General features: G+C 36.8%; 1 protein-coding gene across 1 annotated transcript in view; it reads right to left on the bottom strand.

Annotated features, from left to right (window-relative positions):
- LOC126248886 (uncharacterized) overlaps positions 1–27,482 on the bottom strand; it is a 327,353-nt gene that overhangs the window by 22,435 nt on the left and 277,436 nt on the right. Inside the window, exons 10-16 of the mRNA XM_049950344.1 lie at positions 24,470–24,683; positions 23,570–23,647; positions 23,379–23,483; positions 17,968–18,100; positions 9,392–9,507; positions 9,115–9,221; positions 5,715–5,904 (exon numbers count right to left, since the gene is read on the bottom strand). Coding sequence (XP_049806301.1) covers positions 5,715–5,904; positions 9,115–9,221; positions 9,392–9,507; positions 17,968–18,100; positions 23,379–23,483; positions 23,570–23,647; positions 24,470–24,683 — 943 coding nt within the window. The remainder of the gene's footprint in view (positions 1–5,714; positions 5,905–9,114; positions 9,222–9,391; positions 9,508–17,967; positions 18,101–23,378; positions 23,484–23,569; positions 23,648–24,469; positions 24,684–27,482) is intronic.

Here is a 27,482-nt window from a genome sequence, read left to right as displayed (position 1 = left end):
CACTACAGTGTTCATTAAAAGACAATGAATATTGCTCTACAGTCACTACAAAGAAAGTGTTCTTTGCTCACAAATGTGTAATAAAGATACTATAGGTGTTTACCCTAGACCTCTAGTGAATACTGGCAACAACCTCATAGTATATTTATTCCCTTAAGAATGAGTCACAATAAAAAAAAATGTGTATTTTTGCAAAGACAGCACTGCAAGGAATGACCTAACTCACCATGGCTCAGCTGTAGTATGGTGCAGTAAGGGGTGGAGTATGTATCATAAAAACCTTTAAACCTTCTAGCAATTTAAAATGGTAAGCTACCAATAAATAAAAAATATTAGAAAATGTAACTAGAGCCATACTGCGGGACACTTTATTCTGGTTCATAAAACACTTTTTCAACATGTGGTACTATGCTAATTTGTATAGTTCTTTTTTCTGCAATGTTAATCCTGGAATCAAGTTGATTTAGCATACATAACCACAGGACATGTAGGCTTCAGGACAAAAATATAAATGGTCCACCTGGCCATTTGAAATACACCTGTGAAATAATGACTTTGCAATAATTGTCTATATGGTCATTTTCTATGTAACAACAAACAGTAGTCCACACAGTTCATGAAACAACAACAGACTAAACTGAAGTAACTGTACTTAGCAGAAGACACCAAATCTCAAGCAAACAGATCCACAGTTTCCTCCTGCAAAAAGCAAATAGAAAAGTAAGAAACAGAAGTGTTGGAGTAAAAGACCATTCAAACAACTGAAAATCAGTTAGTGGAAAACAGGTAATATGCAGATTGCAAATAGTCATGTCATTCTTATATGAACTTCACCCAGCCATTGGGTGCTACTGAAACATGATTAATGTTGAATGAAAGAAACATCATAGAACCACACAGTTCATGTTATTGTATTAAGTTTATCTTATAACTTTCTCAGCTGCTGTGTTTGGTAGTACAGATAGACAGTTGATGATATTGTTACGTCATCCAGTTATCCCTGCTGGACAGACATCCCTTCCAGCACCTTTGTGTTCCAGGTTGCATGCCTCGTAAGTGAGGTCATGAGCAGCACAACCCTCGGTGGCCGTTCTCAGAGGTCACTTACAGTAGATGGACTACTTTGCCACACCCATTACAGGCATCAACCAGAGATTACAGTGACATCATGCAGCCAGGAGAGCCAACAGACAAGAAGATTTTCAACAGTGGCAGCCAATCACGTGGATCCAGTGTAGCAATCTGCGATGTTATAACCTGTAGTCCAAGGGCTGCAGAGCAGTTGCAGTTGCAGTTTTACTCCAGTCGGAGTTGCAGTCACAGTTACACAGTTATCAACAAGTGCTGTAGATTATTGAGATGCCATACTGGAATACATGTTATTAGTAACTATATTCATTACTGGAACCACCACAGCCATTGTGCTGCATCTATTACTGGAAGTGATGACTTCTGACGGACTAATTTTTCATCTGTCTAGATTACTTGTGTACAAGAGTTCAAGTAAAGGTATTTTGTGAGTTATAATAAATAAAAGCTGTTGTACTTGTATTAATTTATGAATGCTACACTGGTGCAGTTGTTAATAGTGACACAGCTTAACAATAGTAGAGGGCATGTCACAAAGTGGAACAGTCAATATTGTGACACGACACTTAAGCTTCAGTCAATACTGTGACATGACACCTACACTTCAGTCAGTATTGTGATAAATGACATAAGCTTCAACTGCAGGTATCTGGCAAATTTGTGGACAGCCAATGAAGCAGTTGTAATTTAGTGGATACCATTTGAACCCCATCAACAAGATATTTCATGTAGCAAAGTTACATGGTACAGTGTGTTTTCTCCATAACATTCAGTGTTTTTTTGTGGACTTAGTGATAAATGAAACTTTTCTCTGACCTCTGGGTTTGCTCCTGTTGGACGCTGATTAAATTTTTGGTTATTTGGTGGAAATTTTGGACTGGGTCATGCCTTGTGTGGTGTGGCAGGTGGCAGTTGACGCTAAATAACGAAAAGTGTAAGGTGATCCACATGAGTTCCAAAAGAAATCCGTTGGAATTCGATTACTCGATAAATAGTACAATTATCAAAGCTGTCAATTCAACTAAGTACCTGGGTGTTAAAACTACGAACAACTTCAGTTGGAAAGACCACATAGGTAATATTGTGGGGAAGGCGAGCCAAATGTTGCGTTTCTTTGGCAGGACACTTAGAAGATGCAACAAGTCCACTAAAGAGACAGCTTAAACTACACTCGTTCGTCCTCTGTTAGAATATTGCTGTGCAGTGTGGGATCCTTACCAGGTGGGACTGACGGAGGACATCGAAAGGGTGCAAAATAGGGCAGCTCATTTTGTATTATCACGTAATAGGGGAGAGAGTGTGGCAGATATGATACGCGAGTTGGGATGGAACTCATTAAAGTAAAGACGTTTTTCATCGCAGCGAGATCTATTTACGAAATTTCAGTCACCAACTTTCTCTTCCGAAAGCGAAAATATTTTGTTGAGCCCAACCTACATAAGTAGGAATGATCATCAAAATAAAATAAGAGAAATCAGAGCTTGAACAGAAAGGTTTAGGTGTTCGTTTTTCCCGCGCACTGTTCGGGAGTGGAATGGTAGAGAGATAGTATGATTGTGGTTCGATGAACCGTCTGCCAAGCACTTAAATGTGAAGTAGATGTAGATGTAGATGTAGTAAACCCCAATCCTTTAAAGACTCAAATTCCCATGTATAAAACAGCTTCAAACATCAGATTACTAAAGCACTAATGTGTTAAATATATGATGTTAAGCATGTAAATGAGAAAAGTTTAAAAAAGGTTTGAAATTATGCTTAAAGTTTGTTGGAAGTCACCAAGTGCTCTCAATATGAAACACTAGATGAATATAATTTTGGTAATTTGAATTCCATTTTAAGCAAAATCAAGTTTCTCATGTATCTAAATGTCTATGACATCATATCTCTTCAAATATGTGTTCCACAATGATAAAATTCTGCAGCCACGCTCTGTGGTGTATGTGAATACTGTCTGCAAACCGTGTTGTGAATAGAGTCATTAGTAAAGAAGAAATAAATTAAAATGTCATGTCTGATGCTGAGGCTTTACTGCATGAACAGTGAAAAAATGGTAAGCAATAAACTTTTTCTCCTTTCATCATTTTCTGGGATGTTTCAGCAAGAAAAAGTTTTTTTAAAGGTTTGAAATTATGTGTAAAGTTTGTTGGAAGTCTTCAAGTGCTCTCATTCCACCAATGATGACTATGTTTTTTCCTTTGTCTGCTTACTTTGTCCCGCATTATTAATGCAGCACCACATATCATTAATTCTTCCTCTTCACTTGCCACAGCATAGCTCTTAATGCAAATACATATGTTGAAATGTTTGTCGCTAGTGTATACAGGAATACAAACAACAAACATCATTGCCAATGTGTTGCTGACTTTGGAGGAACAATGTTGCGAACAGAAACATGTTTTTAATCTCAGTGTAAACACAGTTTAAGAAGAACAGGTTCTGCCTTATATAAGAAGGATAAGTCAGATACCAACAGTTGTAGGATTGTGCCTACCAAAACTGAGGCTTATCATGCTGTGATATTGCTGCTCTACTACCTGGAATCCCATGACTGACCTGCAAATATGGAGTTGATGGATAAAGGAGGGCCAAACTCAATTCATGCAGGATCTCAAAGGCTCCATACAATTAGTGCCTGGGAGAACAGACATATTGTTCACTTGACTGTGCAGGATTGTACAGCAACATCAATTACTTTGAGTCAGGTAATGAATGGGCTTATTTTTAGCAAGACACCTGTCCACACAGAAAGGGTAGTGACATCTGGAGTACCACGGACTGTCAACATGACAACCATTGTTGTGTTTCCCTTGATTTGGCAGCAGAGAGAGGTGAGATGACAGTGGTGTGCCTGTCTACAACAATGGACAAAGGAGTGGTACCATGTCAACTTTACAAACAAGTATCTGTTCTGCATGAAACATTATGGTTGATGTACCTGTGTGTGGAGGCTCCAAGGTGAATGAAAATTGCCAGACAGCATTCATTATCATCATACATGCCCAGCTTGTGGTGTTATAGTGTGTGGTGCCATTGGGTGCATGACATGATCACCTATGGCTTGCATGGTTAGTAATTTGGACAGCAGCCATTACATTTCTGACATGTTAAAGCCAATGGCTGTGGCCTATCTTTGAGGGCTCCATGACATGATTTTCTGACAAGGCCACATGTTGCCCTTGCTGTCCTGACCTACCTCAATATAGAGGGTGTTTGACTGCTGCCCTGGCTGACATATTCTTAAAAACTCTAAGCCAATAAAAACATCTTGTCATGGGCTGCCAAGAGACTGGCACACCACCACTCACCAGCCACTATGATTGATAAACTCTGGCATAGAGAGGAAGCAAAATAGAATGACATACCCATATCTATCACCCAAGTTCAATTGAATTTGATTCCCAACTGTGTACTATATTTTGCACACTGTATACCCCCAAATGATCTACAAATTTAATCATTTATTCTTCCTACTATATTATATATACACAATAAGCAAAACTTCATTTTTTGCTGTCCTTGTTGGTGTTACAGTTTTAATGGCCAGCTGTGTACTTAGCAGAGCTGTTGGATACACAACAAGTGAAAAATATAACTTTCTCAATATTTTAGAATTCCAAAAATACTTCTTTCATGAGTAGCTAAAGCAAACTAATAGGAAAACCCCCTACTCACCATTGCACAAGGTACATTACTGCAGGTAATGAGAATGAATATACTACTCAAGAGTTAAATCTCAATGCACTAATAATGAATCAAATATATAAGATAAAATCCAGAAAGTAATCTTAGGAAAGATGTGGCAATGAAATAATGGCAGGAAGAGTAAGTACAATAAAAATAAAAGAAAGATGTTGAGAAAAGGGGAAAAATTAATCAGCAGACAGAAGATGTTAGGGGAGGGTCATAAACTGATGAAGGAACTTGAGAAGAGGAAAAAGAGAAGAAACAATGAAATACTGTTCATCTGGTTGTTATTTACATTACTTTCTACTTTATGTCCTCTTCTCAGCTCTCTCCCCCTCAGTTTGGTTCCTCTTCCCCTTTTTTCAACATTCCCTGTTCTTCTGTTACATTTGTTTGGCTCTCTGATTAATTCTTATTTTCCTGCTCCTTCAGTTTTTTTTCTTTTTTTATCCCAACCCTTTGTTTACATTTTTTACAACAATCTGCCTCCTCCTCCTCCTCCTCCTCCTCCTCCTCCTCCTCCCAAACACAGAACTGTGCCAGTAGTTGTTCTATTTATAATTTTCATTTTCGAGCAATGGATTATTTGCAAATTATTACCATGGAAGTCCAGATTTTAGAGTTCCAGTGTGGTTCAGAGTTACTTTCATATCCAGATTCCAACAGTACATAATCGAGGATTTGGAAGAGCTTTTCACCCACTTTTTCTTCGCTACTTTCACTTATTTCAAAAACGACTTTCTCTGAATACAGAAACTATTTTTAAAGTTTTCAAAGCTCAGGATTTGATTACTGTTTTCTCTGTGTATCGGCCATAATGCTATATTATTGCACCCAGCAGATCTATACCAAATATTATTCAACAAAAATCTGTAGTTTCAGTCCTCAGTATTTGCAGGACGACTTAAATTTTCCCATCATTCCATGATTTATTATCTTACCTCTTCATTTCTAGCATCTATGCATGAGCTACTCTCCAATATTTCCATTGAAACCACACTCTGAAGATCACACCCAAATTTAAGAGAGCTGAAGTCCATGACTTGGCCACTTGCCGCTTTTCTGTTATCATCCAGCAGAAAATGGGTGCCATCAGGCCCAGCAGTACCATTTACATTTCGGATATTTGTCCTGGAACACACATTTAAGAATAAATAGATAAAGAAGACTTAATTTATTATTCAAACACTGCATCAAAAAATGTAAAAATTCCTTAAACATTCATAAATTCCTCTAAGTATTCTAAAATTTTATCATTTACCATAATTATGATGTTGGAAACTCCAGGATGCAGACTACAGAAAACATATGAGAATAGGTGGCCATTCACTTGTAGCTGATTGCTGTGTGGCACATACTCACATGTAAAGGTATACAGAATGTCACTAGCTTCTCTCTCTCTCTCTCTCTCTCTCTCTCTCTCTCTCTCTCTCTCTCTCTCTCCCCCCCCCCCCCCCCCCAACCCTCCTCCCCCCACTCCCTTGCAGCCCCCTAAATGCACTCACCCACGATACACATCTGCAACAATACAGGTCTGTTTACAACTAACTGTGCTATTTGTTAGGAAGCTAACAGAAATGTTCGTTTCTTGAATCTGAATTATCTTATAATTTACAGAAGTTTTCAATTTTATTTTGAATTTATTGAACTGTCAAGAGTTTTATTGAGAAGGTATCCCATTAGATGAATATAGCAATAAGTAGGATACATTTAATGCAGTGTGAAAACACTGAAACTTTGATATCTGGATAAAAATAGAGCATTATTCTGCTATCTCATTGTGATACTCATAGTGTGACTTACATCTGCAAAGCAGCCAGCAATAAAGTAACATAAAAATTAGAACATTATGTAGGGATTCATTGGAGGAGGACCACACTGATAGTGGTAGAAACTGAACAATCTGGATTGAGATGATGGATATGTTAAAAATGGTGACCACAGGAATACGGCTCAGAAACAATGAATTTGAGGTTCATATTGTTGAGTTGTTCCAATGTCTTCATCAAGCCTTTTCCAACAATGTTTTGAAATTAGTTAATATGATATTCAAAACATCAGTTATGATTGCAAACAGGGTGCAACGTATAGCTGTAGTGGTCTGGACTCTCTCTAAGTTAGGTTTACTGTGTACGGCCTACACTTGACCAGAAATTTGGAGGTATGACCAAGTGAGGTGATGCAGTTATTCTGAACAAGTAGTGTCCAAATCCTCTTATAGCCTTCCTGTTTTAGATTTGGTATGATTTCTGTGAGTCACCTTAGGTGAATGCAGGGATGGTGTCTTAAACAAGGACTCCACCAATACCTCTATCCATTCTTGTTTAATCTGAAGTTGATCTCTAGTGACATAGGTGGTACATTGAACTCTAATCTTCCTTTCAGAGATTGTTGTAAGATATATTGTAGTTGATTGTCTGGCAACCATACTAGCCAAGTCTCTATGAGTTTACTAACCAGAAGAAGAGCTTCTTGTTTTTTAGGCTGAAGTATCTGTGCCTGAGAGAAGCCAACTTTTATAATATAAACATTCTCAGACAATAGCAAGAGGCAACAACAAGCCTTGAGAAGCTTTTTTGCTTAAAATATAAGGGAGAGTGCTTTACTCTAACATTATGCATGAAGATGGCATCCAGTGTGAAAGTTCATTATGTTTCTCTGTGTAAAAAAAGATAATTTTGCCATTAAAAAAAAGAACATGCAGACTGTCAGAATGAACATGAGGGGTGAAGCGATACTTGATTGAGGAAGAATACAGAAGAAAATCTGTCATGTCCTTTCCAAAAGGAAGCATCCTGGTATCTGCCTTAAGTTATTTAGGGCAACTACAGAAGTCCTAAATAAGGATTGCCAGATACAGATTTGAACTGAATTCTTCTCAAATGCAAGTCCAGTGTTTTAAATGACTGTGTCACCTCCCTTGACTGAAACTGAACTTTTGCAGAAACTTAATACTTGAAACTTTACTATTATTAATAAACCTATATATAAGCTGTTTACTGTGCTTACTCATTTGATTACTCTGCCTTTTCATGTAGTGTATCTGTAGTCTAAATGCTAGCTGTCATAGCAATATATTTTGCAAGTTTATCAAAGAACTATTATAGTTGACAATATAGTAGTATTCTAGTTGTCCAGTATCATACTGACTATTTATGTGTCACTAACAGACAAATCCCTGTTTTGAAATAGGCATGCAATACTACCTCAAAATTCATGAGTGACAGAGAGAAAGAACGATGACAAGTAATAGTACTATACTATAACACTGAATGATGCTCACACAATGCATTTCACTTGGGTTTAGATTATACAGGAGTTTAAAGATTTCCCCATCATAATATTTTTTTAGCTTGTGTATGTAAGTTGTGGAAAAAATTAAAAAATTGAAATTTGATGGATCATGTTTATGAAACTGTGCTACCCAGCTGTAACCATAATCAACTTTATGATGTTTCCCAGTTTTGCTGTATAATTTCTTACATGTAGAAGGAGAGGACCCTGGAAGCACAATAAAGAATTTTCTCTTTTTCATTCTTGGCAGAACAATGTTCATAAGTATAAACATATTTTGTGCTTCAAAATAATTTACATATTTTAAATACTCATGCAATAAATGCATATTTTTATGATCCAGGCAATAAAATGATGGAAAATGGAGAACTAGTAAGTAGTCATGACCACGAAAATCATTTCAAAAGAAAACAGCAGACACTGGATTATATGTTATCTTGATCAAAGTTGCAGGAAAACTTCTGCTGGGTGTAGGTTGGAAATGGAAAATTAAGGCTAGAAGGATTGCTAGAATGTTTGTGGTTTAACAGTTCTGATTTTAGTCATGTGACAATGAAAATTTGTATTACTCACTCTCCCAGACCTACCTTTAGTCATACTTATAATATTATAAAAATGATAGATTGCTACTTATCATATAGAGGAGACATTGAGTCACAGATAGGCACAACAAAAAACACTGCTATACAAGTGAGCTTTCGGCCAAAAGATCTTCTTGTAACATAGAAAAGACACACACACACACACACACACACACACACACACACACACTCTCTCTCTCTCTCTCTCTATCTCTGGCCACTGAGAACAGACTTTAGTCATATTTGTTGCACATACTCAGATACTGATAATGCTGTGTTGCAGACAAAACTGTTGAAAATTTTCATGATTAACTGTGCTGCAGTAATGTAATATTTAATTTTAAATCAACTCTGATCTCTTTACTTCTTGGCTCTAAGTTTCCAGTTTTTAATTAATTCTGAGATAGGAAGAAATAACAAATTATGAAATTGCATAGCGATTATCTATAAAATTACAAATACTTACATTTTGTTCATATTATTATCGACCCCGTACTCTGTCTTATTTGGATTTATAGAGTCTGTCAGTGGTGGTTTGATTCTGGATGACAGCAGGTGCCCATTGGTTTTTATCTGCCCATGAAGAAAAAAGGCACTTAATGCTAATACATCATATACAAGCAAAGCAAATAATTATAAAGGCAATGAAAAATCTGCTACATGAAAATAGGACACTTTATTCTGACTACAACAAAAACAGTGGGGAAAATCAAGCAAAACTGATTCAGTCATACAAAACTCACATGGAGTGACTGGTATGGAGGTGGCACAGAAAATGTGGCAGTATGGTTAATTGTTTCTTTGGTACCATAGCTCCACGTTGCAGGAACAACAAAGTGCTGTGAGTGGTATGATGGAGCTGCAAAAAGAAAAAGAAAAAAAAGAATAAATAAACAGTTATTATTTCATGCTTTTAGGTGAATATGTGATGGATGTCATGCCAACATTAATCAGCATCAACCAGCATGTGCACACACACAATCTTTCTAGTGATTTCCTTAGCTACTAGACATAATGTTTCACAGACCTGATGATCTCACACACACCAGCTTTCATCTTCTTTCTTAAATGCAGTTCCCCTCTATTTTCCTTTTCTGTTTCTTTTATAGAAGAATGCTGCTGCTAGAAAATGGTTTACTGTATACTGTGCTGATCTACATCTATACGTATACTCTGCAATTCACACTTAAGTGCCTGGCAAAGGGTTCACCAAACCATTTCACTCCTGAACTGCTCGCGGGGAAAGCAAACACTTAAATCTTTCTGTGAAAACTCTGATCTTGCTTATTTTATTACAGTGACCAAATTGGTGATTAAAATTTCATGAAAACATCTTGCCATGACAAAAAACACCTTAGTTTAATGATTGCCACCACAACTGGCATATTATATCTGACACATTCTCTCCTCTACTTCATGATAGTACAAAATGAGCTGCCCTTCTTTCAGCTTCTTTGATTACCTGTGTCAATCTTTTCTGGTCTTGATTCCAAATCACACAACAATAATTCAGAAGAATGAGACATAGTAAGTTGGAAACTTCTCCATTAATATAACTGAAATTTTTTTCACTCTTTCATTCTGTAACTAATGCAACTGCTTACATCATATGTTATATATACAGACATAAGTCAAACTATTATTTATGCAGAATCCCATTCAAATTTATAGTTCATTTGTTTGTACTTATTTTCTTGATTACAATTACGTAATTGGTTTTACTAGAAGCCTGAGTAATTAACAGTTATGGGGAATTAGAGTTACAACACTGTCATGTAATCAGAAAGTATTTTGAGCACAGGAGGTATTGCTACTACTCATCAAAGAGTGGATGTTCCCAAATTTCCAAGAACATATTTTAAATCATCTAAACCTAATTAACTTGTGAAATAATTGACATTAAAAGTCTGGACCTTCATAATTTCAGTAATATATTTTGCTTTAATGCCTACAACATTCTGAATTTTGACAATTTATTTTTATTGCTATATTTTTTATGAACCAACAACATCTCTCCCTGATTCAGTCACTATCTGAGATTTCAGATAATTTAGAATTATAAAGTATTTATTTCAAGTTGAATGCCATACTTGTAAATACTGGATTTCAGACTATGGATACATAATAAGGTTCCATATGCTTTTATGATTTACTGCCCTTCAGCATTTTTCACAAACAAGATAACAGTAAAATCTTCAATTCTATGCAATATGGCAAAATCTAACCTAGCTACTTTTCAAAACATTAAGTAGTTTCAGAAATATCATCATGTTCTTATGTCTGTTTTTAAATAGCACCATCATGTCGGTTTGAGTGAGAGTGTGCACCCCGAGAACATCTATATCTCACCTCTATGTCGGATTGTGTAAGAGTCTGTGGCTGGCAAGCAAATGCTAACCATCTATGCAGCTGGAAGTCAGAGATCAGCAAGCATTTGGGTAATACATCAGTGTCAGTATGAAAGAGTCTGCACCTATCTAGCATGATGCCAACATCTCAGTTTCTGTATGAGAAAGCCAGTGCCTGGTCAGCACACGGGTAAATGATATTAAATACTGTACTATAAATTCCAAAATTGTTCTGTATGCCGATGACACGTCTATTGTATGTAAAAAGGAATCATGTAATGAACTAGAGGCCGAGTGTAATAATGTGACAAAAGAAATTGTTCAGTTTTTTAATGAAAGCCACTTAAATGTAAGCACCAGTAAAACATGTTTGATGGAGTTTAACAAAAGTAGTTTGAATAATGAAATAAAATTATACATGGGCAACGAACTGGTAAAGAAAGAGTCTAGTGTAAAATTCCTTGGCATAACAATCCAAAGCAACCTGAAATGGGACACACATATTGACTCTCTAGCAACTAAGCTGTCAAAAAATATATTTGCAATCAGTACTATTAGCAAGTTCTGTAGAGACGCCGTAGTCCTAAAGACTGCATACCATGCTCTTTTCTCCTCTCACTTGAACTATGGTATTGAAATTTGGGGGGCAACAACCAAAGCTAACCTAGATAAGCTACTCATTCTTCAAAAAAGGGGTGTGAGAATAATCTGTGGAGCAAAATATAGGGAATCTTGTCGCAACTTGTTTCCAAAAACAGAGGTGTTAACTGTTATAAACACATACATTCTAAAAGCCATATTGGTTGTGAAAAGACTGCACCCAAACACTTATTCTGATTTCCACCAGTACAATACTAGAAATAAAGAAAGATTTTACATTGGCAGCCACAGAACAGCACTTTACGAAAAGGGGCCTCAGTATGCAGGTATAAAATTAGCTAATGCACTGCCTAGAGCAGTCATGGCTCTTCCTACAATTAAACCGAAACATCAGCTTAAGAAATTTTTAGTAAAACACCCTTTCTACACATTAGAAGAGTACCATACTTATATCAAGAACAACAAATGCTTTGTGAAATTATGTGAACAGAAATAAGTAAACACCTTATTGTAATTTTGTTGTAAATTAATGACGTATTCAGAAGAATGTGTCTTGTGTATTGTACAAATAACTTTAATCATTACTGTTTCTTTGTACATGTGCAGTGTACCATTCGATGTTGAATAAAGCTATTATTATTATTATTATTATTATTATAACAATGTTGATTAGAGTGAAAGATCCAGGCTAATTATCCAGTACCTAACATGTCGTGTGAAAATTTGTGCACTGACATCATGTATGTAACTTTCCTGTATGTTACCTGTAGTCTCAAAGCATTAATATTTGATCACTAATATTTACTGGACAGTATGATTAATTCTGGTGATCATACTACAAGCTATTTTGTGTTAACTATTACTTTCATATTTCTGTCACTGTACATTATGCCACTGTGAAGTTCAACAAATTTTGTGATTCTTAGTGATTGACGGATTAGTTCTCTTCTGGACATGGTTAAGAAGGAAAATATGCTCATTTTACCATATAAACTGTGATCCATCAACTGGAACTGGCCATCTATAATGTTGTGTGTGAATGGAGTGTGAGGAGCCACTTTGAAATTTAATTATTGTCTGGTCTACATCATTTTTGCACTATCCTTCATAGTATCAGTTTCCAAATCATCATTTCAGTACATCAAGATCTGAAACTTCAAGATACATAAAACGAAATGCAACATCAACAACAGGTAAGGGGGGCATCAAATATGATGCCCTGGTCTGAGGAGTTGTTCCACTCTGCCACAACTGACAAGGACTCATGCATATGAGAAACTCTTATACCGTATCTCACTCATAAGAGATTTACGAGGCACACTATGTTGCGTATGGTGCCTCCGTGTGAAGACATCTACTTATTTAGGTATGATGAAATGAGCTCATACACATAAGAAACAGTGGCATAGAAATTTGGAATGAATGGATAATTAGAAGTGAGGAACAGTGTCAGTGAACTTACAAAATGTGTGGAAAAGTAACAGGCAGTGCATAATGTATGAGAAAAGAACATTGATGGTAAACTGCAATTTGTGACAAACAGACTTCAAGCAGAAGCCAACATCAATGAGTGATAAGGTGTAGCAAGTTGGAAAGTTCTCCATCTGTTATGTTTTCTGCTCCCAAGGATAATTAAATTTCTTTTGCTGTTACATTCTATACCTCATGCAGCTACACATGCAACATGTACAGGCATATTACAAATTGTTATTTATGCAGAATTACATTTAAATTTATAAGTTAGTTGTTTATATTTATCTTCCTGATTACAATGATGCAGTTGATTTTACTAGAGGCCTGAGTAATTAAAAGTTATGAGTAATTTAAGTAACAACACAGTCCTGTAATTAGAAGGTATTTTGAGCCAATGGGCAATACAGTAAGTACTGCTACAGCCCATTCAAAAGCAGACATTTCCAACTTTCGAAGAACATATTTTAAATTTTCTGAAACTAATTAACTTGTGAAATACTTGACGTTAAATGTCTATACACTCACTATTCCAATTACCTCTTTTGCTTTAATGCCTATGAGGTTCTGAACTTTGAAAACATATGTTTATTGCTATATTTTCTATGAATCAGACAACACCTCTCTAATTCAGTCATTATCTGAGATTTCAAATAATTTAGGATCATAAAATATTTATTTCAAAATGGATACCATACTTGTATATACTTTATTTCAGACTATGGATACATAATAAGGTTCCACATACTTTTACAATTTACTAACCTTCAACATTTTTCAAAAACCAGATAACAGTAAAATATTCAAGTCTATGTGATACTGTAAAATGTAACCCAGACAAATTTCAAAACATTACATACTCTCAGAAATCACACCATGTTCTTATGCCTGTTTTTAAATAGTCACCCATTCCCAAAAATCACATCTGCAATAGGTAAGCATTTGGATAGCATCATCATATCAGTTTGAATGAGAGTTTGTGTGTTAGTGTACGCTAATGCCAGCACACCATGGGGCATAAGAGGTTACGAGAGTATCAATAGAGGCCAACAACAAGACTCACTGGAAACGTGCCACCAACGCCCTCTCAGCTGCCAGTATTTAGGATCGCCACTGTGGACCGAAAGGCCAGTTTAGCAAGTTAGTTCGAGCCTGTAATGCCAGTTAGTTCAAGTCTGTACGCCGTTAGAGTTCCAGTGTGTCACTGGAACGAAGCCACAGACTTAGCTCTAGCACAGACAGGCAGCACATAGCAACCTTATAGTGAACACAGCAGACTTCTACTTCAACAGCAGTGAGGCTACATGGACTATTCAGAAGAGAGCTTGCACCACAGCACATTGAAACTTGAGTTAAGTAGCTCTTTGTTTATGAATAAAGAACCCAGTTACTAATTGCATGCAGTTTGTGTTATAGAATGAGGACACTGGCCACCAACCAACATCCTCTCCTTGCTTTCCATGGTACAGCTCTACAGAGACAATGAGATGACATAGAAGTGGCTAATGACAATGCAACATTCTGCACCCCGGAATCATGTATGTCACACCTCTATGTCAGATTGTGTTAAGAGTCTGTGGTTGGGAAGTAAACACTAAAAATCTACGCAGCTTGAAGTTGGTGACTTCCAAATACTTGAGTAATACACCAGTATCATTATGAAAGAATCTGTGCCTAACTAACATTATGCCAAAATGTCAGTTTCAGTATAGAACATTGGTGACTGGCCAGCAGATGGATAACATGAATGTGTCACTTAGGGTCAAAGTCCAAGGCTAATTATCCAACACCTGACATCTCATCTCATGTGAAAATCTGTGTTTTGACACAATGTGTGTATCATCCATGTATTATACATCCTGTGTCCAAAATTAAAGCAACAAACCACTGTTTCCCCATCCTGTGTCTAACGCAGGATATAATCATACAAACTGTCAATAGATGTCCATATGGTCATGTTCTGCATGGAACATAGTATTCTGGTCCATGAACAACCACACTAATGTTGACATAAGGCACCTATCAAATGTGTTAGTATTTTCTGGGTAGTCCAAATCCACAATCGCTGTGTATAGTCATAGATGGTGCCGTATGGCACAGTGAAGACACATACCAGACTCTACGTGGTGGGGGGACACAGGAGGAATGGAAGCAGTATAGTCATAAATTGATCTGGCCCAAAGGCTTAACGTGAATCATTTTGTTATTTTACTGATGTGGCGACAGTTTATAGAGACCAGAATGATATCCTGAAGACCAGAGCAGCGCTGACCACGTGTGACATCAAAAAGAGAGGACTGTTATTTGACTGTAAGGGAACAATTGTACCACCTTAGACCACACAGTACCTGGCATCTGACCTCGCAGCAACAACTGGACGAATTGTATTGAGGTAAACGGAGTAAATAAGGCTTCTGCATAGTGACCTTTATTGCCGGAGACCTGCTGTATGTATACCTCCGATGTGAATTCACAGAATGGAACATCTACAGTGGAGTTATCAACATGCAACACGGATGGTTGAACAGTGGGCCAATGTCCTTTCCACAGACGAGTCCCAATTTGATCTGGAGAGTTATTCTTGACAGATTTGCATCTGGAGGGAATGTAGAACACGAGTTTGGAACCCAAACATTGTGGAAAGAAACTGATATAGAGTCCCTAATGATGTGAGCAGGTACTATGTTGAACATTCAAACACCTCTTCATGAACTTACATGGATGAATCAGCAAGGTTTAACTGCTGTCAAGTATTGTCATGAGATCTCGTGACCTCCTGTGGGGTTGCTGTGAGTTTCTGTGGGCTCAGACTTTGTACTGATGGGTGATAATGCTTGACCTCATAAAGCATTGGTGATTGATATTTTCTCGGAAACAGAATAATTTGCACACGGGTTGCATCCCGTTAGCATCCACCAACCACTCTCTGAGACTTGCGAGCAGCTCTGCATGAAGAATGGGCGTTATTGCCTCAACATGGGATTAATGACATCATTTACAGCATGCCCCATCATTGTTAGACCTATACTGATGCCACAGGTGGTTACACCCCATACTGAGCACATTAATCAGTTGTCGGAATGGGTGTGTAAATCTGTTAAGTTGGAAAAAACGAAGAACATATTTGTCTACCATTATGCATGTTGCAGTTGTTTACGGTCTGTATCCCTTACATTGTTTCTACTTTACTATCACCTGTTCATACTGCTTTGTGGCAAAATACACGTAACTTCTCAAAATTTCTGTTTGTTGCTTTTATTTTGGACACTGGTGTATTTGTAATCTCAGAATGTTGATGTTTCATCACTAATATTAACTGGACATTATGAATTCTAGTGACTGTACTACATGTTATTTTGTGTGCACTCTTACTTCTATGTTGTACATTATGCCACTGTGAAGTTCAACAAATACTGTGAATGGGTAATGGTTGGGTTAGTTCTCTTCGGGACATGTATATGAAAGAAAGATGTACATATCTTAGCTCTGTAAACTTATCTATAAACTGGAACTGGTCATCAATAATGTTATAGTGGGAATAAAGTGGGAGGAGCCACTTAAAGATGCATAACACCGCATATAACATCAGCAACAGGTAAGGGGGACATCACAAGAAGATGAACAAGCATAGTGTAGGCAGTCCCTTGGGTAGATCCATTATATCATCTAAGCTAGTAAAATTCAGTCTTTGGTTCACCTGCTCTGCAACATTTCCTATCTGCAGTTCCAATTTTAGTTGTTCATAATTGTAATCCTTAGGTACTCAGTTACAGTGACAGCTTTTAGATTAGTGCGATTTAAGGTGGTACTCAAATGTTACGCATTCCTTTTAGTACTCACATGAATGACCTAACACTTTTCATTGTTGAGAGTAAACAGCCATTTTTTGGACCATAAAAATATCTTGTCTAAATCATTTTGGAATTCGTTTTGACCTTCTGGTGAGGTGACTAAATGAAATCATCATCTGCATCCATTCTAAGAGGGCTGTTCAGATTGTCTCATAATTGATGTAAGCTATAATGATAAGGCAATGTTTTTATGGGTATTACGCAGAGGCAAAAATAAAATCAGTTGTTGCATCCACTGTTGTTCGCAGCAAATCAGAGCAATGGGTAAGTGCATGTGTGTCACGTGAACAGGTTAAAATAAGTTGTTTTGATAGTTACAATGTAACAAGTGGACTTGTCTAATAATATGTAAGCATTACTGTGCTAGAATAGTGATACCATCAATTGTGATTCTTGTATAGAGGTTTTTGAAGAAGTGTCAGCTGCTTAATCAACACATCCCTCCCCTTGCAATCCACTTACAAAGTGATATACAGTGGATTATTGCTAAGAGCTTAAATCTATCACAGAATGGCAGTCGCATAAATGATGGTAATTAATAACAATATTTTTCTTAAGGCATGACATGAAGTTGTGTGGGAGGCATGCAACCATTATGTAAACTTGAATCTTTATCCACTGCTGAACAGATCACTAAACAATTTGCTGTTCAGAAGTGATTTACTGATGTGTTTCAGGCAGTTCCAATCATCCAAAATATCAAAAATAAGGGCAAAGTCTTCATACAGAGTATGGAGTCATGTGCATCGCCCATCAGTTTGGAACTTAAATTTAACAAGCCTGGAGTGTAACACTAATATTTACAAAAATTGTGGAATTCAGTTAAGTTCTGATGCTGATGGGTGATGTACATGACTTTATACTCTGTATGAAGACATTGCTCTTATTTTTGATATTTCTGATGATTTGTCAGTAAAGCAATTCTGAACAGCAAAGTGAATAATTATTTAGTGACCTATCAGCCATGGATAACGATTCAAGAGTATTTTTTGTAAACATAAATTATGTTTCTGATAAAGAAGGAAATAAAATGCTGCCTGTAAAACTAACCTGCATCATCAACCCATGTAGGTATAATGTCTCTCTCTATAGGTAACTCCAAACCAGTCAACAATCTGTAATAACCTTGCAACACAAGCACAAGTTCTGCTGCATCTTGTTCGTCTAAACTTAACACCAGTTCCTGTAGACAGAAAGACCAGTTTATAGCATAAAAAAGAAGTTTTTACAAGTACGAAGATGCAACACAGAATTGTGCAATTCACAACATATACGAGAATGGGGATTTGTGTCATGCCATATATTCTAAGAAAGGAAAATAAGTGTTCAGTTTCCTTTTAATATAAAGCTCAGAGAGCAAGTTTGAATTTCAGAAAGACACAACAGAAAAATCAGCCAAGTCTTTTTAAAATGTACCATCTAGTGCGCACATTAACCAATTTATGTGATATATGGAAAACCTAAATCTGGATGATCAGATGCAAATCTGAACTCTCACTATTCATGGGTTAACTACTGTATAACCTCACTTGGTACATATAATCAACAATTATTGCAATAATAATAATAATAATAATAATGAAAACATTCCCATGATGGCTGAGCAAAATACTAATTTAAATTAGGGGTGTGTGACGAAGCAAGCTGGGGTCTCTTTACGTCCGCTCTTGTTTCGCCATCTGCCTCCTTAAATTCATTTCATTTTATTTTAATTTTAATTACCATTAACATGCATGAGTATAATCTGCATTTCCATAAAAGTGAAAGGTTGGCCCTCAGTCTTAAGGAATATAGCACCACATGTAATTTTGTGCTTTGTTATGTGTATGTAATTAATTTCCTAATTTATTTTGATCTTTCCTAGTTAATACCTTTGTTATAGGGTGAAATCAGTAATTGTTTGTGACTTAGATTCTATTGTTGACTTATAAACAGATATAAATTCTGTAATAATTATAAACATTTGGAAGAAGAACTACTAGGATTCTTAAAGTATTTATTTGGCTCTATTCGAAAACATATTAGCAAAGCCAGCCCTTAATTAATTCCAAAATAATTACCAGGTTTGTCAAAAGTATTTTTTGTATAACTGTATCTGTTAATTTCATTCTTTAAACAAATAATTTGGCTTAAGCTTTGTGGTAGAAGAAAATGTTGAAAAGAAAGAATTTTTTGATATATTCAGTTAATTGAATGAGTTATGTTTTAATTGTAATTTCAGTAACTTAAGCATTGAACAATGTATAGTTTGAGTGCCTATAATTAAGAGGATATATAAAGGACCAATTTTTGGTCCTGAGTCAGTCATTCCAAGGCCGATTTTCAGATGGGAAGTATGTATTGGTTAGAATAACAACAATGCATCAAATTGGCTGTGTGTTAGGACAATATCTGTTTAATTTATTTTAAAAATAGTGTCACATGCACCGTATTATTATTCTGCAAGAACTGTGAACTGTGTGGTTAGGTTTTTATTGCTCATAGATGTTCAACAGCAAACTATTGTAGCAGTATGCTGATGTTTGCCTGCAACCTATTAATGAGGCTTATCCACATTTACCAATAGTGAACTGGCCCTATACTGTGCAGTATTGCGAGCCTGTGAACAGCGAAGGTAAATAAGTGTGAAATGCAACTGTGCAACTGTCGACTACATCATTTTAAGTAGTCAGTGTTGAACTTCCACCCCCATTTTTCAGCCACTATAACAATGCAGTACATCGACACTGAGGACTATCAACAAAGAAATAAAGCAGGCAAATGTCACAGGTGATCTACAAAATCATGCAATGTCATATGTACGATTGGGTTTTTGGTGTCACAGGTTTTAGAAAAGCTAAAAGGAAAGGGACAAAAATACCCATGGTCAGACCAGATCACAAATTATGAAGATCACAAACATAACAATATTATGAAAGGGATAGCTGCTCCTCACCATACAGCGGAGGCTTTGAGTCGCAGATAGGCACAACAAAAAAACTGTCAGAAAGTGAGCTTTTGACCAACAAGGCCTTTGGCAGAAACAGACACCATACACACACACACACTAATGCAAACACAACTCTCACACATGTGACTAATCTCTCAGGGTAAGATATTTACACAAAACAGAACAAAGCTCTGTGTGTGGTCAATGAATAATCAAACAAATAAATGAAATATTAAAAAAATTAATCATAGTACTATAATTTTATACTGACTATCATGCATTTAATGAAAATGTGAATCTACAAACCAAAGAGTAGCAGTGTGAAGATTTTATTTTCCCAGGAAACGCTGACAAGACAGTCTACATTGATGGAAAATCCAGGTAGCCCTACTTCATCAAAGGTAGGGCCATATGTGAAAGCAACCACATTATATGCAAACTTCCCTGCAACCATTGCACAGCATTTTATGTGGATCTACTTCTACACGACTACTGTGCATTTCACAATTAAGAGCCTGGCAGAGCATTCACTGAACCACCTTCAAGCTATTTCTCTACCATCCCACTCTCTAACAGTGCATGGAAAAAATGAACATCTAAATCTTTCTGTACAAGCTCTGATTTCTCTTGTTTTATTGTGATCATCATTTCTTCCTATGTAGGTGGGCACTAACAAATTCGTCTTATTTTTTTAATTCACTTTTATAATATGTACACCAAAAATGGAATGCTCATGAAATGTTTTGTGTAATATCCAGTGTCAAATGAAATAGAGCAGCCTCAACTCAGTCTGGTGCAATATTAGTCTGAGTTATATTTATTGACTGTGACAGCAAAAACAAATATTTGCAGCTGTGTCTGAATACAGGTGTTTTTGATCAAATTACGAAGCAACATCATGTAGCAGATGCTTTAACCCATCACTGCTGGAAAGACTGATTTCTTTAACTATAAATATTGGATTGAATATCGTGCCAGACTAATCTGATGGGCAGTTATAGATTAGGGACACAAAGCAACTTTTTGAGTGTAACAAGAATGAAAACTGGTTTTCTCAACACTGTGCATGACATGCAATGCCCCATGAACAGTTTTTGTCTGGATTGACTATTTATCCAATGCAAAAACAAATTTGAAAATATAATAAACACCATACAAAAGATACCTGGGAAAGACCCCTCTTCTGTTCCCACTCTGTGGGTTGAGAAGGTGAAGAAGCATCTGCCTAACATATAATAAGGCAACTGGGATAAATCCCTGTGCCTTTGGACACTAACAACTGTTCACAGAAATCACTATTCATGTTGGTATTGGGCTTTAAAGATGTTTCATCCCAGATCCTATGGAATTCACTATCTTGGATAAACAGATCATTTGCAATGTGGATAAGACTCTTTTACAGCATTGCCCCAGTAAGATGCAGCCTGAGTAAACAAATTATTCCACCACAGTCCCACTGAATACCCCCAGAATTTTAATGTACCATGATGAAAAACCTACTGGATTGTGAGAGTTATACGTATCATTGGTGTTCTACATCTGCATCTACACCTACATACATACTGTGCAAGCTACCATATAGTGTGTGGTGGAGAGTGTTCCTCATAATATTCCTCAACTATGCATACTGACTAGCTGATATATACGATGTGACATTAACAAGAAGATGGGTCAGAACAAAGTCTATCGAAACCCAAATCATCTGATCAGATGGAGCACAGTGAATGTCTTAGATGGAGAATGGATGACACATAAGCTCGTGCGTCTCTAATATCCAGCAGGATTTTCACTGCTGAACAACCGGCACAACTCAAGCATGTAAAAGCCTTTAGCTGCTTCTCTCAATTTACCCCTTGCTTTTCAGGCCAGACTCTCTATGGAAACTATAATTAATTCTTAACTCTCTATACAATTTCTATGGATAATAACTCTCACACTGAATAAATTGAGTCCTTCCTGTGAGATACTATGAGTATCATGCACTCAAATACGAGGGTAATCCCAAAAGTAAGGTCTTTTATTTTTTTTATAAGTACAGAACTCTGTTTGTGTGGCAGTTGGTCACACTGTTTTGGAGAGTTCTTCACACGCTGTGTGTAAACATGCGCACTCCGCACTGAAGCACTCACCCTAGGATTGGCAGCCACTGAGAATGGAGCTCCCATTGAATGTTACTGCCAAGTGAAAATTGCACACAGTTATTTGGTTTTTGAATGCAAAAGGCACTGTGCCGATTGAAATCCATCGCCAATTGACGGAAGTGTATGGTGAGTCAAACATGGATGTCAAAAATATTTGTAAGTGGTATAGAGAGTTTGTAGCTGGTCGGACTGAAATTCACGATGAACAAAGGAGCGGGAGACCATCAATTTCTGAGGGGAGAGTGTTGAAGGTTGAGCAAAGCATGCGTGAAGATCGGTGGATCACCCTGGATGATCTCTGCACATTGGTTCCTGAGGTTTCCCGAAGCACCGCTCACAGAATTTTAACAGAAACATTGAACTACCAGAAGGTGTGCGCAAGATGTATGCCACCCATGCTGACTGAGGACCACATGTGGCAATGAGTTGATGCTTCCCGTGCATTTCTTTACCACCTTGCAGCCGAACTTTCTGGACTCAACTGTCATGGGTGACGAAACCTGGGTATACCACTTTACACCTGATACCAAGCAACAATCACGCCAGTGGCAACATCCTTCTTCACCAAAGCCGTGGAAATTCAAACAAACACAGTCTGCCGGTAAAGTCATGACAACCGTTTTTTGGGATCGGAAAGGGGTATTGCTGGTCGACTTTATGCCCACTGGGACCACAGTTAGCACTGACAGGTACTGTGGACTCTGAAGAAACTCAAACGGACAATTCAGAACCAGAGAAGAGGAATGTTGAGCAAGGGCGTACACATTCTCCATGACAATGCTTGCCCACACATCGCTCGACAAACCGTTGATCTCCTGCAATAGTTTCAGTGGAACATAATCACCCACCCACCCTATAGTCCTGACTTGGCTCCCAGTGACTTATCACCTGTTCCCTAGGTTAAAAGAACATTTGGCTGGAAAACGATTCAGCTACGACGACGAGGTGAAAGAAGAGGTTCATAACTTTCTGGACAGCATGGCAGCGAGCTGGTATGACATGGGCATACAAAAACTGCCACAGCATCTACAAAAATGCATCTAGAGAAATTATGATTAGGAAGAAAAATAGCTAAATGTTCAAGCTGTAAACTGATGTAAACATTGTAGAAATAAACAGGTCTAAGTACTTATAAAAAAATAGGAGACCTTACTTTTGGGATTAACCTCGTATTTGAGTGCATGATACTCATAATATCTCACAGGAAGAACTCAATTTATTCAATGGTTATGCAGCACAACTATCTTTTTATGATTTCAAACTAGGGAAATTAACTTTGTAAAAATATAATAAATCAAAGTCACTGGAATTATGGGAGCATATAATCAATGCTAGATATTAATTATATCTGTAGTAGTTGGGGTTCCAACATATCAACAGATGTAGCTTACCTTTTTATCTGACTCTGGAAAATGAATTTTGACACAGCGAGTTATTTCATCTTCTTGCTTTACTGTGATCTGGCTCATTTGCTCTATGTCAGCCAGTGGAACAGGCTGTAACAATTTGTATTGCTTTAAATAAATTTCAAAACAGATCTACATAATGAATAAAATATCAAATACAGAATACTAATACTTACAACACTGTTCCTCAAACCTGTTATCTGACTGATTCCAAATTTAGGGCTGACTAAAATAACACGTTCAATACTCATGTCCTTAAAAAGAAAAACAAAGAGTATTGTAGTTTTTACTTCACTTTCTGTTTAGTTATTTGTTTTATAATAAGCATAATATACTACAATTATATTATAAATATCATATTATAAACAACATCATTTAAAAATGATCAGAATTTGTTTGTTTCCCCATTACAGTTTACTCAAGTGTACTAAATTCAGCTGTATAAAAAATGCACATATTACTTTTTTTGCCATAACTGACCATATTTCAGAGATTTTTTCGAAGCAACAATGAAGGTTATGAGAAGGAAAGTTGCTACTCACCATATAGCAGAGATGCTGAGTCGCAGATAGGCACAACAAAAAGATTTTCACACTTAAAGCTTTTGGCCAATGGCCTTTGTCAACAACAGACTCACATACGCGCGCGCACACACACACACACACACACACACACACACACACACACACACATGCAAATGCAACTCACACACACGGCTGCAGTCTCAGGCAACTGAAACCACACTGTTGCAGTGTGGTTTCAGTTGCCTGAGACTGCAGTCATGTGTGTGAGTAGCGTTTGCATGAGAGAGAGAGAGAGAGAGAGAGAGAGAGAGAGAGAGAGTGTATCGTTGACAAAGGCCATTGGCAAAAAGCTTTAAGTGGTAAAATCTTTTTGTTGTGCCTATCTGCCACTCAGCATCTCCGCTATATGGTGAGTAGCAACTTTCCTTATCACAATATTGTTACAGAGAATATTTAAAAAAAACGCTATAATTTGAAAATTAGGTACTGAACAGCTACCCCACTTACATGTACATGTGTAAGTTATTTATATAAAATTAAAAATGTTCTTACATTTATTGAAAAGCATTTAGCTCCATAGCTTGGCAATTCACTAATAATATTCAGATAATACAGCTTTGCCTGCAAACTTGTAAGACTCTTCTGTCCTGATGGAGAAAGATTGTTGTTAAGTTTAAGAAAATGGCCAATCAATTTACGAAGCTCCTTCCTCTTCATTGTACTTATGAGTGAAACAGGAACAAACCTTTCAAGGCCAAATTCACGCCTGTGGAAAATGAATATTAGTTAAATACTGATGCACAGTTTTTCAATGATTATTTTTAAGAGAATACACAGATGTTTAAAGGTAATAATCATTTCTATTACTATTATTCACATTGTTGTGCTGCATTTTACTGCACTTAGTGTTTACTGAGGCATAATTAGTTCATTTTTTTGTGAAGATTCAGGAATTATTCTTTTGATCAATGCAGAAGTATCAACAGAGTAAGACAGAAATAACATTTTGTAAAAGGTAGTAACTGGTTTTCTTTTATCTTTTGTATCTTTTAAATACACAAGCTTCAGTAAATTCTGCCATAAGAATACTTACTAATTTTGAAGACAAAGAACTCAAGTCAACATATTTTACAAATTTCCATCAGTATTTGGTTTTGGGGATCATTCATAATTTAAACAGGAAGTAATTACATGCACCTATTTTAACAGTTTGGTGTTAGCAGTACCAACAAAAAACATAACAGCATCTGTTCTCTAACAAAATTTGTTAACAACTCAGTCCAGTAAGTGAACAATAATGGCTTTTACAAATGCAAAATTAAAAGCCAGACCATTCTGAATTATCCTGTTCTGGATATATTCATATTTCATAAAAGAGGGGAATATGTACCTATAAATCTCACTGATAGTTTCCTTTTCTTTTTTGAGTCATCAGTCTTCTGACTGGCTTTATGCAGCCTGCCACAAATTCCTCTCCTGTGCCAACCTCTTCATCTCAGTGTATTACTTGAAACACAAGTCCTCAATTATTTGGTTGGAAGTATTCCAATCTCTGTCTTTCTCTACAGCTACCACTAGTACCATGAAAGTATTACATGATGTCTTAACAGATGTCCTACTATCCTGTCACCACTTCTTGTCGGTGTTCTCCATTTTCCATATATTCCTTTCCTTGCCGACTCTGTGGAGAACCACCTCATTCCTTAACATATCAGTCCACCTTATTTTCAACATTCTTCTGTAGCACCATATCTCAAATTCTTCGATTCTCTTCTGTTCTGGTTTCCCTGCAGTCCATGTTTCACTACCTTACAATGCTGTGCTACAAACGTACATTCTCAGAAATTTCTTCCTGAAAGTAAGGTCGATATTTAAGACTAGTACACTTCTCTTGGCCAGGAATATCTTTTGCCAGTGCAAGTCTGATTTTTATATCCTCCTTGCCCCATCTGTCTTGGGTTATTTTGGTGCCTAGGTAGTAGAATTCCTGAACTTCATCCCTGTCTTACACCCTTCTTAATCTAAGCACTTTGTTCTTGACCTTCCACATGTATTGTTCCCTCTTGGTTCTTGTACATATTGTATATTACCCTTCTTTCCCTGGAGCTTACCCCTATTTTTTTCAGAATTTTGAACATCTTGCACCATTTTACATTGTCGAACAGTTTCTAGAGGTCAACAAATCCTATGAAAGTGTCTTAATTTTTCTTTACTCTTGCTTCCATTATCAACCGCACTCTCATAACTGCCTCTCTGGTGCCTTATCTTTCCTAAAGCCAAGCTGATCGTCATCTAAAATATTCTCAATTTTCTTTTCCATATGTCTGCATATTATTCTTGTAAATAACTTGAATGAATGAATTGTAAAGCTGATTGTGCAATAATTCTCACACTTGTTGACTCTTGCAGTCTTCGGAATTCTGGGGATGATGTTATTATGAAAGTCTGATGGTATACAGGCAGACTCATACATTCTACACACCAATGCGAGTAGTCATTTTGCTACCAATACCCTCAATGATTTTAGAAATTCTGATAGAATGTTATCTATCCCCACTGTCTTATTTGATTTTAACTCTTCCAAAGCTTTTGCAGATTCTGATTCTGGATCCTCTATCTCTTCTATATCGACTCCGGTTTCTTCTTCTATCACTTCAACAGACAAGTCTTTCCCCTCACAGGGGCCTTCAATGTGCTCTTTCAAGCTATCTGCCCTGTCATCTGCATTTAATAGTGGAATTCCCATTGCACTCTTAATGTTACCACCTTTGCTTTTAATTTCACTGAAGGTCATTTTGACTTTCCCTATGCTGCGTCAGTCCTGCCAACAGTCATTTCTTTTTCAGTTCCTTCACATTTTTTGTTCAGCCATTTCATCTTAGATTCCCTGCTCTTCCAGTTTATTTAATTCCTAAGTGGCTTTTATTTCTTTATTCCTGAATTTCCCTGAACGTTTTTATACTTCCTTCTTCCATTGATCAACTGAAATTTCTCCTGTTATCCATGGTTTCTTCACCATTACCTTCTTTGTACCTGTATCTTTCTTTCCAAATTCTGTGATTGCTCTTTTTAGAGTTGTCCATTCCTCTTCAACTGAACTGTCTACTGAACTATTCATTATCACAGTATATACAGCATTAGAGAACTTCAAGTGTACCTCTTCATTCCTTAGTACTTCCATATTCCACTTCTTTGCACATCGATTCTTCCTGACTAGTCTCTTAAACTTCAGCCTACTCTTAATTCACTACTAAATTGTGATCTGAGTCTATATCTCCTCCTGGATATGCCTTACAATCCAGTATCTGATTTCGGAATTTCTGCTTGACCATGACACAATCTAACTGCAATCTTCCTGCATCTCCCAGCTCCTTTTCCAAGTATACCTCCTCCTCTTGCGATAGATGAACAGAGTATTTGCTATTAATAGCTTAAATTTATTGCAGAATTCAATTAATCTTTCTCCTCTCTCATTCCTAGCACCAAGCCGATATTCTCCCGTAACCCTTTCTTCTACTCCTCCTCCTACAACCACAATCCAATCCTCCATGATTATTAGATTTTC

This window comes from Schistocerca nitens, chromosome 3 (assembly GCF_023898315.1).
Source record: "Schistocerca nitens isolate TAMUIC-IGC-003100 chromosome 3, iqSchNite1.1, whole genome shotgun sequence".
NCBI classification, from domain to species: domain Eukaryota; kingdom Metazoa; phylum Arthropoda; class Insecta; order Orthoptera; family Acrididae; genus Schistocerca; species Schistocerca nitens.
Note: the sequence above shows the minus strand (reverse complement) of the source record. Positions and strands in the feature narration are given on the sequence as shown.